This window comes from Culex quinquefasciatus, chromosome 3, assembly GCF_015732765.1.
Source record: "Culex quinquefasciatus strain JHB chromosome 3, VPISU_Cqui_1.0_pri_paternal, whole genome shotgun sequence".
In the NCBI taxonomy this organism is placed as follows: Eukaryota; Metazoa; Arthropoda; class Insecta; order Diptera; family Culicidae; genus Culex; species Culex quinquefasciatus.
The window spans coordinates 149830934-149845384 of NC_051863.1; the positions used below are offsets into that span (position 1 = coordinate 149830934).

Consider the following 14451-nt stretch of genomic DNA (forward strand, 5'->3'; position numbering starts at 1 on the left):
ATCCGTAACCTTGAGTTTGTAACCTTTCTCAACATGTACAATGTTTCCAGAATATGGATAAAGTTACTTCAAAACTGACGGTAGTAACAACAATCTGATTAAAAAATAATCCTGAAAAATGCAAATTTCCCAACAAATACGAAACTTCACCGAAGCGCCGGTCTTTCCCTCTTAATCAATCCTTGCGTTGATATAGTAAAGTTATGACTTCGCGGAATGTGATGCTGCAACAGCTCTTGGCTTGGCACGAGAGTTCAGCCCTCCAGTAATCAGTAAACCTTGCAACGCTACGGCTGAATAAAAGTGCACGAGTGCTCGACGAGCGGAAATCAAAATTGGGTTAGTGGTGCTGTTTTAATTGATGCATTTTCGATACGTTTTATGGTTTAATTGAAAACTTTCGTGGATATTCAACGTGTCACATAATTATATTTTTTTTTTCACAAAATAAGCTAGCAGGTGAATACAATGTAATTTTAGATAAAGTTTTGAATGCAGTGACGCCACACTTTTTGCTCCAAAACCAACCTTGTTCCCGATATGTCGCAAACTGATAAGTGGCACCGTGTGCGTTATGGCTTGTGCAATATTACTAAAATAACACCCTCCGCGCGATTTCCACCTCTAGTCATCGACGGCACATGCCCATCAGACCGGACAAGTGTGCTGATAAGGGCCCATCAAATTCCTATCCAGAATAGAGTTGGTGGTGGGTTTCGCGGCGCGTCCAGGAAGTCTCCTTCCGCTTATTTTATTATTTTGAGATTCTGATTTTAAGCACCATTCCGGCTTTATGGGAAGACAAACTTCATCAAGTGAACGTTATTGACCACTTTTTATTCTATTCTTTTCCAGATCAAAACCTACAACACCCGCACGATGAGGCCGTCCCTGCTGGCGGCAGTGTTGCTGGTGCTGCTGAGTACGGCATCCAGCTCGACCACGTACACCTGCCCACGGGGCTGCACGTGCAATGAAACAACGGTCGCGTGCACGAGTACCACCGGACTGCGCAGCCTGGACAAGTCCCTTCCGGTGCAACGGTTGGTGCTGGCCGGGCTGGAACTGACCAAGATCCCGGCGCAGCTGGAAAACATCCGCAATGTCACGGAACTGGATCTGAGCAACAATCACCTATCCGAGGTGAACCACCTGGGCAAGCGGATACGAAGGCTTGATTTGAGCCAGAATCGGATCACGTCGGGCAAGCTGTCGAAGATTCCTCCGTTTGTGGAGTCACTGAACCTGACGCACAATGAGATCACCTATCTGCCGCTGCACCTGATGAAGCTGAAGAAGCTGCGCTCGATCGAGCTGGCGAACAACCCGATCAACTGCACGTGCGAAACGTTGCACATCCGGAACTGGCTGACGACGCGACATGTGTGGTCCGATCAGCACATCAAGTGTAACGCTCCCCAGGAGTTCAAAGGTCGGCCATGGCTGCAGGTCAAGCAGGCTGACGTTTGCCACAGTGCGGCGGGAGGTCGTGCCGGGGGTTACAACTGGGACGATTACGAGGACGAGAACGATCTGATGCTGGGCGATCAGGCTCAGGTTGATGATGGTGCGGAGCAGGAGGAGGAGGACGAGTTTCACAAGGATTATCTGCCAGTGGGAGAGAAGCGCAAGAGTCAGGATCCGCCGATTGATATCCAGAACGACGATGATTTGGAGGAGGGTTCGGGAGCTGACGCGGGATCGGTAGATATTGGAGAGGCGGCGCGAGTTACGGAACTGGGGGCTGGGGAAGGTTCCGGAGAGCGAAATGAAACCGTGAGAGTTGGTCAGATTCAGAACGCGGTTGTTGGGGCGGAAGATGAGGATGAAGGCAGTGGAAGTGGAGGTGGAATTCTGGTTCTTCCGGATCCGAGCATTTCCGTTGACGGAGGTAGCGAGGATGGGGAGAGTGAAGAGAAACCGTTGACTTCTCCGACGGGAGGTTTGGGCATCTTTGGTGTGGGTATTGAGGAAGAAACTACTGCGGGAGTTTCCACGGAAGAAACGGAAACTACCGGTGACGCAGCTGGTGCGAGAAAGGTTGCTACCAGCGAAACGACAAGTGGAACCGAGGCTGCTCCAGCGGAGGAAACGCGACTGGTGGACGAGCCAACTCGAGCTGATTCTGACAGTAAGAGTACTTACATCTTGCTGGCGATTCTTGGAATCATTCTGCTGTCCCTCATCCTATTGGTAATGTGCAAACGGAAACCAGAGACACGCAACCGTCGCAACAAGAGTGATCTTGAATCGGCCCGTGAAATGCAAGACATGGACAAGAGTCTGCTTGGAAAACCGCTGGAGAAGAATGGTCACAACCCGCCGGAGCGAGTGCCCCTCATGAACGATCGCAACAAGTCGGACTTTGACAAGGTGTTTGACAAGCCTCCGACCAAACCCGAGCGAACCTCGCTCGACAAACCCTCGCTGGACAGCTTCAAGCCAGTCCCCGCAGATCGTAACAAGAGCAAAGACAGCTTGTACGAAAACGTGCCTCAAAACAACAACAACAACACGGTCCCGCTCCAGAACGGCAACGGAACCGTGCCCGTCCGGAACGGAGACCCGGCCGGAGTCCACCAGCCCAATCACCACGTGCCATCACAGGACGACGAAGTGTTCCTACCCCCGCCAGCCGCCAACGGCAACCCCAACCAGCTCTACCCCGATCCCCACCCCGAGTCGGTAGATTCACCCAAATCGAAGCGCTACAGCCCGATCTACGTGCCAACCTCGCCCAAATCCGACCGCTACTCGCCGGTCTACTCCCCCGAAACGGGTCGCGTCAAGATCAAGCTGACCGAAACGCCCAAACCCAAAACGCCCATCCTGGTGACGCGAAGTCGATCCCGGGCGGGCGAGTACATTACGACGCCGGATCAGAAGTTCTGATCCCACGACAACCACCGACGACCGATACGAAAGTGCACGCTGCGGATTCTGGTGCCGCAGCAACCACCCTCCTAGCGGCGGCCTAATCCGAACGTCGCGACATCCGTGTGACGTTCGTGACGCTGAGCACTAGTTTCTAATACGCCGTAAGGTCCGCTTACGGCAAAAACACACACACGTTAACGTATACATATATCGAACGGAGAACCTTATCGCACCCCCCGATAAGGTGCCCCAAGAGAGAGTAAATCGAGTCAACCCTTTTTTCGTGTAGATAACATCTGTTTGAAGAAGCGCGGAGAGCCTTTATCAGTTCTTTTTTTTTGCTAACATGTTACGAAACCGTCATGTGCGCTCAAACGGCTCAAACCCATTTAGGATAGCGTGAAAGCTGAGTTTCACGTAGGAAAAAGTCATCAAGAAGTGCACAAAATCATGGCAGACACGTGGAAATCAGTCTGTGAAGCAAAAACAAACTGTCGCATGAACGCATGTCAGGAAGATTAAGGTACCATATAAAAGTATGTTTGAGAACAAAATAAGTAAAAAAAAACCACAGTTGTGATAGTCAGGTCGGATGGGGTACGCGCCAACATCAAGAGTGTTAAGCATTAGGTGTAAATTGTAAAACGTTCCTCCCCCCCTCACCCTCTTCCAACCACTTCTTTCAGTTCATCCTAACATGATTTGGCTTACCTATTTTTAGGGGCGCGTGCGCGCATGCTTCAGAGCAAACTTTCTAGCCAACAATAGTAGGTAGTGTAAGAATACCAAAATCACAGGAATGTAAATATTATATTATTGTGCAAGATACGAACAACAACCAACTTTTCTTTCTCGCGTATAATGTTACGAGTCACAGTCAAACCAATTCAATTCAAAAGTGCTTAGCTAGTTTGCGAGAGACAAAATCATATCAAGCCAACGTGTTTTTTTTTGTTTTGGTAGGACAAATAAATTTAGTAACGAATAAAGTCAAGTGGCTGCCTTATGAGAAATTTACATGGAAATCTAACACCTAGAAAACAAGCAATTTGTAAGAAGGTAATGTAGGAGATAACAAGTAACAAAGTAGGCACTTTCTGCGAAATTCAATTGTTTCAGAAGAAATCCTAGAACTACAGAAGATTGTTAAGTTTTAATAATTTAACGAGAGAAAATGCTAAATGTATGTATTTAAATTTTAAATAAATTATACTAGAAGTAAACAACATCGTATATTGTGGTTATTTTTTCTTTGTTTGAGTCCGAAATTTATGTCATTGTATTTATCCCCATCTTTCTGAAATCGATTTTCTTATTTCAGTCGACAAAAAAATAGAACGACTCGAAGTTACGATCAATCAAAAATTTAAATTGATGAAATTCAATTGAAATCCGCATGTATCGAAAAATTGAAAAAAACGCCGTTACATTTCACATTCAATTTTCTTTTATAATAAAAACTTGTTGATTGCTCCTCTATAATTTTTTGTTTCCAACTTTCAAAAAAACATATTGGGATGCTTGCGTGTTCATTAGGGTGCACAGAATATGGGACGTCTTTCAAAACCTTGCTTCACAAGCTGAATTTTGTTCCTTGAGCCAAATATAAGCAATTCCGGTCATCATTTACCCATTTCAATGGTTATATTTTTATAGACAAAATTACGATTACGATTTTGACCATGAAAATATTCCTAAAAGAGAAATTCTCATTGCTCTACAACTTTGTTGAACATACCAAAACTGTAAAACTCGATCCTGAAAAGTTATTAGTGATTTAAAAAAAGTTATTTTTGTATGAAAAACGTAATTTCGTCATTTTCGGGCTGAATTATGTTTTATCAATTTTGCTCAGAATTGGCACAGGTGCAAAAAAAAACGGATTCCCACTTGAGAACCAGGGATTTATGTTCATAAATATCAGCAACTTTATCAAATCTAGAGTAAATTTTCAAAACAACCTATGAGTCGCAGGTTTTTTATGCAGATACGACCTTTTGAAAATTGAATCTAGAAATATTAGATTTACAGTCAAACCCCGATGGTTTGACACAAACTGTTGTCAAACGGACGGGGTCACTTTTTAGTTTGACACCCCTTTTACACGGAGTTCACACACACTGCCAAACGTTTGTTTTGACAGTTCATCACTTTTTAGTTTGACTTTGACCAACCAATGGGGTACAAACTAAAAAAGGGTCAAACGAAAAAGTGATTAACCACCAGGGGTTGAGTGTATTACCCTTTGTTCACCCTTTGTTTTCAAGTTCTTCAATCATCACTCTTTTAAAAGAGTACTTTAAACAACTAAATACATTGAGTGTGCGATTTATACTCTCTTGGGTACATATAGAATGACATGGATCGTCATTTAAAATTGTTCAAAGCACCTGAATTATTTCCTTTCGTGCTTCCAATAGCTTACTCTACTAGTATATAGGTGGCGGTTTTTAGTTTATTTGCTATGAAATTATGAGAAATATTTCAATGCCTACGGGTCGTGTTGATAAACTAAGTTGCATTGTCCGTTGTGCATTGACGGTGCATTGACCGTTGTCCATGTTCCATTCAAAAAGTCCACAAAGGGTGGGGAGGGTGGGGGTGGGGTTGAGATTTTGAAAAAAAGGTCCACGTGGTTTATAGATGCTCCCGATTGAGACTTTTTTTTGTAAATGTGAACCTGACATGTGAGTTGTATTGTTGATTTGATTTTGGTAAACCGCGGTATTTTTTTTTTAGATGATTCGTTGGCGTCGAACTGTTAAAAATTGATCGTGGTAGATCGCGTTTTTTTGTGTAATCAATGTGGTAGATGCTTTGATGGTTTTTTAACACTTCAAATTATTTCAATAAGATCTACCGCGGTAAACCAAAATCAAATTAACAATACAACTGTGACATCGAATTTGTTCAGAGAAATGTTTCAAGTAATCCACCGAAATTTTCGGTTTGGAGCTACGGCTATGGACAAAAATGGATAAAAACTGGGCTGCGAAATATTTCCTGTCAAGTTGTATGCAGTATTTCATGCAAGTCACTTGAACAGAGCCATGTTGTTAATCATACAATTTTGGTAGATTTTTTGAAAATATTTCATCGCACAATTTAATGGCACTTGTCAGACCAATAATTATATGGCAAAGATGCGTCAATCCCCGCCAAACTTTTCACCGAAATGGCATAATAAAACTTACCGATGAAACGTTTTATATAAATCCACCCAATTTGTGAATTTAACCATACGGCTCAGCGTACCAACATCAGGAGTCCGTTGGAAATACATGCCCGTTCACCGAATCCTAATGAGTTTTCCGATTTTTTTTTTCATTTTTGTATTGATTTTTCATTTGTTTTAGGAAAAAAGTGGTAAATATTTTTTTATTCAATAATTTAAGGGGACGGATAAATTATGCACATAACGTCATGATTCGAATTCCCGGACGCTTCGAAACCCGGACACTTCAACTTGTTTTATCAATTATTTAGATATAGGGGGAGAGGGGGTAATATGCACTCCCTAAGGGAAAACTGTGATTTCTCAACCATTACAGCATTACTGTGGAATAATTTTGTTCGATGTTCTAAAACAACTATTATTCTTCATCATCCATGTGAAAAAAGTCTTAAAAAACCACAAAATTGTTCAAAAGTATCAAATTTCTAAAAACATTTTTGATTCATTTCAAACAACCATGCGGGGCAATATGCATCACAACATTGGGGCAAAATGCACTACAACAACGGGGCAAAATGCACTGCAACATGGGGCAAAATGCACCGGGTAAAAGCAGTTTTCACTAGTCACCACTAGATGACACCGCTGTTTTTACAAAGGAGCTTCAAAGCGGTGCATTTTGCCCCGACCACGCTTTTTGTAGAAAATTAAATTAAAAATGCATTTTTTGATGTTTTTGGACTCATCTATCTACAGAATAAGGAAGATTATGGCAAAAACTATATACCTCAACACTCACAATATCAATAAATGCTTTTTATATTGTACAAAAATCATAATGAATGTTCAATGAAAATTAGATGAAAACACAACATTTTAAAGTTTTGCAAATAAATTGAGCTGTTTTGATACTGCGATGCTCAAATTTTTCCAGCATGGTTTAGTAATGTTAAGCTTCCAATTTCTATGATTTTTACCCCGGAAAATTCTTCCAAAAACCGAGAAAAGCATGGGTGCGTTTTGCCCCGGGGGTGCATTTTACCCCCTCTCCCCCTAAGTTCGTCTTATGAAAGTCAAAACTGTGTTATTTGATAAATTCTCTCATCAACTTTCATTTAAAGTTTGTTTGAACGCTGTAGATAATGCCAAAACAATAAAATTAAATAAAATTATATGTATACCAAAACGGAAATATTTCTTGGGCGTTCGAAGCACCAGGAAGGCAAAGCAGAAATTTATGTTTTTGATTTTCTTAAATTCTAGAAATTTTTATATAAACTATCGATTGTTTTGATGTTAACAGCTTATTTGAAACCTAAAGAATGCCATTCTCTAACATTTCAGTCCAAATTTGTGCGATTCATAAACAAAATTTAAGTAGCTACAAAATTTAAGTAGGGGAAATTCTCGTATCTTTGGCAGGTTAATCACTCGCACCTAATTCCATCCAATTTGCTGATATTCACTATTTAAACAACTAAATTTGCAAAACTTTTGATATAAACTTGCTTGCTCACTTCTTATTGAGCTATTTATCAATCGATTTCAGTTGAAAACGCTTTTAATTAGCTTTAATTGAATGTCAAAGTTCTTACCTGCCAACATTAGAGGCACGCTGGAATTAGATGCTGTTCCCCTACCTACTAGCGTGGTTCACGTTTCTATGAAAAAGACAAAAGTTGTTATTTTGTCTTGCATCAACCGGAATTTCGTTCTTTTATGTCCTCAGAAGCACTCCTGAAAATTTGAGCCCATTTGCCTAGATGATTTGAAATTTATATGGGATTTTGATTTATTTTCCATGGGAAACTATCATTTTACATTGTATTAGGATTTTTTTATAAATCGATGAAATGACTTGATTCTATAGTAGGAGATAGGTTTGAACTGAACAACTTTGTAGAACATACCAACATGCTAGGAAGTGACCCTTTAAAGATACAGATACTTTTAGATGGTGGCCCACACAGTAAAGCCCCTTCAAAAGCCACCATCTAAAAGTATCTGTATCTTTAAAGGGTCACTTCTAGCATGTTGGTATGTTCTACAAAGTTGTTCCCAGTTCAAACCTATCTCCTACTATAAGAATCAAGTCATTTCATCGATTTATAAAAAATCCTAATACAATGTAAAAAGATAGTTTCCCATGGAAAATAAATCAAAATCCCTATAAATTTCAAATTAAAACTGGAGCTCCTAGACCTTACCAAATGGGCTCAAATTTTCAGGAGTGCTTCTGAGGACATAAAAGAACGAAATTCCGGTTGATGCAAGACAAAATAACAACTTTTGTCTTTTTCATAGAAACGTGAACCACGCTACTACCTACTTTTGTCAATTTGATTTGGTTTTCCGCGGTGGATTTTCTTCAAATAATTCGAACTGTCAAAAATCCACCACAGGATCTACCGGTGGATACTTTTCTACCATAGTTTTTTGAGTGATCAATGTGGTAGATGCTTTGGTGGATTTTTGACAGTTCGAATTATTTCAAGAAAATCCACCGCGGTTAACCACAATCAAATTAACAATAGTACTCGAGTGTCCGGAATTCGAAGCAAAAGTGTCCGGATTTCGAATCAGCTTTTAACAGTGTCCGGGATTCGAAGCACAACATGTCATTTTAGTTTTCAAATTCTGATGAAAAATTGTTAGAAAAGACATGCATTCTCTTAAAACTGACTGTTAATACTACATCCTGATGATATTTCTACATTTCCAACTTATGACTTGATTTTTTGCCAGCTATAACAAAAATGATATACCAAATCATAGAATGTAGTTAGAATATAAGAAAAGCACTGCCTTAAAAGAGCTTAGGCTCACTGGCTAGTGCAACAGATTATTGTGGAAGGTTAAAGATCAATTGAAAAGAAGGAAGCCCATCCCCAAACTTAAAAAGACAGCCGAGCCTAACCCCAGGTCAATCTTGGAGTAGGTGAATATTTCAGCAAAATGCTGAGAAGTGTGCAATTCGGTCTTTAATAAAAAAAATGGTACTAAGTGTCCGGATTTCGAAAGAGTTTTTTAAGGGCCTATAAACACATGAAACACAATAGCTTATAGGATCTTTAAAAAAAACTCTAGAAATGAACATAAAAATATGAAAACGCAGAGATTGGCTTGATCAAAAGTCCACTTCTCACTTTATCAGTCAACTATTTTATTATTCAATTGTGTTCCAAGCATAAATAACCTCCCTAAACGCTACATTATCACGTGGGCTTCGGCCTCATCGGAATAACTTCAATACTGCCATCACTGGAACTGTTGCCCTGTCCTTCCCCTTCATCCACGATCAGCGGTCTCTGAACGTCCTCTACCGTTACGACAGCAAACTCCAGCTCAAGGTCGTCCTGACCCAACTCTTTCTGTGGATCCGACTTGAAGTAGTCCTCGACGACCACAATCTCCGATGGTGCATCGGGCATCTTTGGAGCAGGTCTCGCCGGCAGCGGTGGTCGATCCTGGCCGCCCTTGAAGCTGGCCATGTGCTTTATCCGACGTTTCGCGTATGGACTGGTGTCGTGCTGTTCGAAGTCCGTGATCTCTTCGATACTTCCGTTGGGGTTGATGTGCTGCAGTGGTTTGACTTTGCGCTTTGCGTACGGACTGTTTTCGTAGCTGCGATCGTTGAAGTTCTGAAGGTGATCGGGGTTTCGGGTTGACTGTATAGAACTGCCTGGTTCGTACACTGAGACTGTTACGGAGCGATTCGATGGTTGTTGGCTTACGGACGACGAGGTACGATCTATTCCCAGAATGTCTGTGGAGTGGTAGTGAAGTTCTTCCCCAGTTGGAGTAGACGATCGCTGGAGAGCAACTGTTTGGGATGCGCGTGACTCCGAAGGAGACACGTGAACACTTGCCACCACGACTCTGTTCGAGCTTCTGGGGCTTTGGTAAATGGCTGTACTCTCCCTGTTGAGCGTATCACTGGGTTCCTGATAAATCGTACCCCGAACCGACAGGACATTCTCACTTCTCGAGCGATTACTCGGTCGCAACTCCGCCTGATCATCGTCTGCTTCGGTGTCCGCTCGAACGTCCCCGGTCGATTGGCGTTGCTTTCGCTTCTTGCGGCGCTTACCCCGCAACACCAGTTCATCCAGCGAGGCAAACGAAGCGGCGTCCAGCTTGGGCAGCAAGATCGCATCCTCGTACGCCGGTGGGCGTGATTCGCGCATGTCCGGAGCGTTCAGCTGGGCTTGCTGGCGCAGGCGGATTTGGTTTTCGCGGGCACTGGACGGTAGACATGAACATGTTAGAACTACTTATTAGCTTTTAGGTAAATAAATCACTCACATCTCTCGCAGCTCCTGTATGTTGTCCTGACGCTCCCTTTCTGCAGTCATCTTCCTCCTTGAATCGATGAACCTCCGAATCGACGAGTACAGGCAGAAAAATCCAAAAAACGCCAGTATTGCCAACATAAAGTACGTCCATATCCGCTCGGTGGTACCCATCATGTCCTGTGGGTACCAAACAGATCTGCATGCCGCCTCCCAAGTGGCCCCAAAGAAGTCGTCCGGACTGATGCAACGTAGGTCCTTTCGGTTGTTAACCTGGGAAAGAAAGGTGCTTGGTGAATGATAGTTTGATTGATTTTGAGGTTCTGCAGTTCTGACCCGCTGCGGTTGATCGACCAAAAACTGGAAAAACTCTTGAAACCCTGCGCTTCGGCAATCACAACGCCACGGATTGTCTCCCAGCCAAATTTCACTTAAATATGGGGTGTGGTCGAAAAATTCTACCCGGAATGTGGTAGTGAATCGGTTTCCGGACAGGTTGATCCTCAAAAGGTTAGGCAGTCCGATGAAGGTGGTGTTCCTGATGGTAGTCAACCGACACATGCTGAGATCTAGCGTTTGCAGCGAATCCGACGCAATGTTCTGGGGCTCTTCCGCGAGCAGGTTATTCGAGAGATCCAGATCGATGAGAGCTGGCATCGCACCCAGGGCATCGGGATCAATGTTGAGAATTTCACAGGAGCTCACGTTGAGGTGGGCTAGGGATGTGGCGACTAGGCGTTGGAGTCGTGCGATGAAATTCCGGCTCAGGTTGATGTGGGTAAGCATTACATTTTCCTTGAAGGTCTTTCCGTCGATTCGTGGAATCATGTTGAAGGACAGATCTAAACTTTTCAAGTGTTCTAGCTGACGAAAGGTATCACTTTGTACCAATCCAATGGAGTTGGAGGAAATATCAATGTTCTCCAGCAGTGGATTTGCAGCGAAGCTGTCCCTCGTGAGATGTCTTATCATATTTCCTCTTAGAACAGCAGTCATCAGATTTGGAAATCCCCCCAAATCGATCGAATCCATGTTACAATTCGACAAGTTGATCCGCTTCAAGCTCAACGAAGTTACGTTGCCATTGCTCGACAAAGATAACCTGGAGTTTCTCGCCAAATTGACGTACGTTAGTGACTCCAACCCACTAAAGACCGTCGGTTGCAGCGAGACCAGCTTACAGTTGCTCAAATCCAGCGTTTTCAGGCCCGTTGACCTTATATCTGACATGCCGTGCATGGGATTTCCGTTCAGTTTCAAGTGCTCCAAGGCCGGCAATCCCTGAATAACCTCCTTGCCGGCAATCTTCGTAATCTTGCAGTTGCCCAAATCCAAATATTTCAACGACAAACTCAACAGAACCAGCGAAGGATCGTTGCTCGAAAAACTTGTAAAATGATTCTCTGCCAAGCTTAACTCTTCCAGCGAAGGAACCGTCTGGAGTAACTCATTCGGGTAAATATTGGCCCAGCTGGAGATGTTATTCTTGGCCAGATTCAGCTGCTTCAGTGAACCAAGCCCGCTGAACGATCCAGGAGGTAGAGACGCGATCAAATTCGATGACATGTCCAGATAGCGAAGATTTGAAAACTGTGCTAATTGGGACGGAACGTAGGTGAAGCCATTATCCGACAGGTCGAGAATTTGAACCTGGAAAGCGATCAAAATTTAGAATTTTTACAGCCAATTAAGGAAATCTACAAATAAACATACGTTAACGTCGGGAAAATGTGGCAACTCGGTGAGGGCTAAGCCAGAACAGTCCACGAAAAAGTTTCCTCTTTCGAAGCCGCAGTGGCACTCTTCCGGGCAGAATTCCTCCGCGGCGTAGCTGATCGTGGCTAAGGTGGCAAGGGCCAAGAAAAGTGCGATGATTGGATTGAAGACCATTATGTGCTGTGGACGTATATTAAATGAGTGCAATTTGAACAAAAATGAGATTATATGAAAATCGTTTTAAGTTATTCCAAAAATGTGAGTTTAAAAAAAATCAATGTGTTGTTGCATTATGCACTTTCAAAAAAAAAAAAAAAACAAACAGTGAATTATAATGTTAAGTTATTGTAGTATCACATAAATTTCAAATACTTTTATTAATTTAAGATTTCAGCGACATAATTTGACTTTTTGTCAAATAAACATAATAAACAAAACGTAATGTGCAGTTTGAAATTCTTCGGAAATCCCTTTTTGAAGCCGTAACGCCTAAGGCGCTATTTTCATCGCTATGAATCATCCAGTGAAACGCCAGCTCCAAGTCGCACACACTCCTTTCATCAGGAAAACTTGTTACTTGCACACTGATACCTACTGCGTCGCATCGCAACGCTTCGAACGTGATAAGATAAAGATTATCTCTAAACAATTTCACTTCCTTCGGCTTCCAGGTTTATTTGTCCGTTCCAATTTCCAATGTCCAGTGGTTGATTTAGCGTGAATTACGAAATCGATTACCAAATATTTAAACCCGTTTTTTATACCTCTACAAACATTCTCAATTCCCCAGTTAAATTTTCCGTTTAATACTTTCCAACATGATATTAATCTTATTTTGAAATTCACACTTTTCAATAGTTAAACACGCTGCATTAATATCCAAAATCATGCATACTTTTTGTAAGCTCTCCGTTTTACACAAAATCCATCTTCTGCGTCGTGATTAAACAAATTATTTGCACTTTTTGAAGCAATTCGCGAACCCGATCTGGCCGATACGAACAAAGAAACAGGTGACAACTGGGACACGGCTAGGGCAGTACTAAATCGATAACACCCGTAACGCAACCCACTCATATCGTGCGCCCGGGTCTTATCAGCCGGGTTCCACCCTGATAAGATGAGCCTCAGCAGTGCATACGTAGCGGCTTCACGAAATTTACTGCAGGGGAAAGGGGGGTTGCTTGTTTGAAAAATTATGTGAATTCGATCATTTTTTAAGGGAAGAGTACTGTTTCAAAACATTGACAATGGTATTTGCACAAGTTATACCAAAATTTGCATTTTCATGCCATTTTTTGTGCAGCAGTTGCAGTTAGTGAAAAAACGGAAATGATCCATTTTCAACAGCCAAATCTACTCACCTGGTGATTCCGTGTTGTTCTTAGTGATATTCTTCACCACATCGAATACATTTGTCATTAATGAACGGCTAATGCTTGAAGTTCTTGAAGCTTCTGAAAAATAACAAGATTGAAAAATAAATGTTATTCAAATGACACTGGATTGAAATTCACCAAAATTCAATAATCTGTCGATTGAATCGATTTTGAAAGTAGTTGGTTATCCCGACTTAGAGCAATTTTAACGATTTTACACATTTTCGTAGTAGGAGCAACTCTCTATGAAATCGGCCGATTTCGACCATTTTTATTTTTTGTATTTTTTTATTTGGTTCAAACTTTGTGGGGGCTTTCCCTATGACCATCTATACAAGTCTCCATACAATTTTGGCAGCTGTCCATACAAAAATGGTATGTAAATATTCGAATATCTGTAACTTTTGAATGATTTTCTGATCAATTTGGTGTCTTCGGCAAAGTTGTAGGTATTGTTAAGGACTATTGAGAAAAAAATAGGTACACGGAAAAAAAATTGCCTGTTTTTAAATTAATTTTTTTTTACAAAAACTCAATTTCCCAAAAAACGTATTTTTTGATTTTCGAGATTTTTTGATATGTTTTAGGGGACAAACACCCGCAACTTTTGAGCCATAGAAAATAAAGTCAAAAAATCTGCCGCCGAGTTATGATTTTTTGAAAAATAGTGATTTTTGGAAAAAATCGAAATTTTATGCAAAAACAAATCTGACGTAATTTTTGCCTTTCTCATTTTACTGAGGAAAGGCTATAAAATCACTCAAAAAATGAACTTCTCAATTAGACCTCCTAGACCCACCTTCATGTATACCTATCGACTAAGAATCAAATTCTGAGCAAATGTCTGTGTGTGTGGTGGGATATTGATCAAAAATTTGTCACTCGATTATCTCGACATTGGCTGAACCGATTTTGTCCGTTTTGGCGTCATTCGATCCGTCTTGGGGTCCCATAAGTCTCTATTAAAAATTATGCAGTTTAGTTAAGTATTTCAAAAATTATAAAAAAACGA

At 41.7% G+C, this 14451-nt stretch overlaps 2 protein-coding genes across 6 annotated transcripts in view; one reads left to right on the forward strand and one right to left on the reverse strand.

The window, feature by feature from the left end:
- LOC6037145 (protein windpipe) overlaps positions 1-4110 on the forward strand; it is a 126356-nt gene extending 122246 nt beyond the window's left edge. For all 5 annotated transcript variants that reach the window (XM_038259611.1, XM_038259609.1, XM_038259610.1 and 2 more), the window contains one exon: positions 856-4110. In XM_038259611.1, coding sequence (XP_038115539.1) covers positions 880-2892 — 2013 coding nt within the window. In that variant the 5' untranslated portion in view covers positions 856-879 and the 3' untranslated portion in view covers positions 2893-4110. The remainder of the gene's footprint in view (positions 1-855) is intronic.
- A 5084-nt stretch (positions 4111-9194) lies between these two features.
- Positions 9195-13102, reverse strand: LOC6037144. Its single transcript, XM_038264258.1, has 5 exons — positions 12956-13102; positions 12058-12240; positions 10681-11994; positions 10358-10617; positions 9195-10294 (listed from the first exon to the last, which is right to left on the reverse strand). Exons 2-5 carry the CDS (start codon positions 12232-12234, stop codon positions 9268-9270), a joined length of 2778 nt encoding a protein of 925 aa, XP_038120186.1. The 5' UTR covers positions 12235-12240; positions 12956-13102; the 3' UTR covers positions 9195-9267.
- Positions 13103-14451: the final 1349 nt, after the last annotated feature.

Excerpts from the sequence above, each read along its gene's own strand:
- LOC6037144 (XM_038264258.1), bottom strand. The coding sequence starts at position 12,234 with ATGGTCTTCAATCCAATCATCGCACTTTTCTTGGCCCTTGCCACCTTA. Across the intron at positions 11,995-12,057 it reads CACATTTTCCCGACGTTAAC|GTTCAAATTCTCGACCTGTC; the intron begins GTATGTTTATTT and ends ATCGCTTTCCAG. Across the intron at positions 10,618-10,680 it reads TGGTCGATCAACCGCAGCGG|GTTAACAACCGAAAGGACCT; the intron begins GTCAGAACTGCA and ends TTTCTTTCCCAG.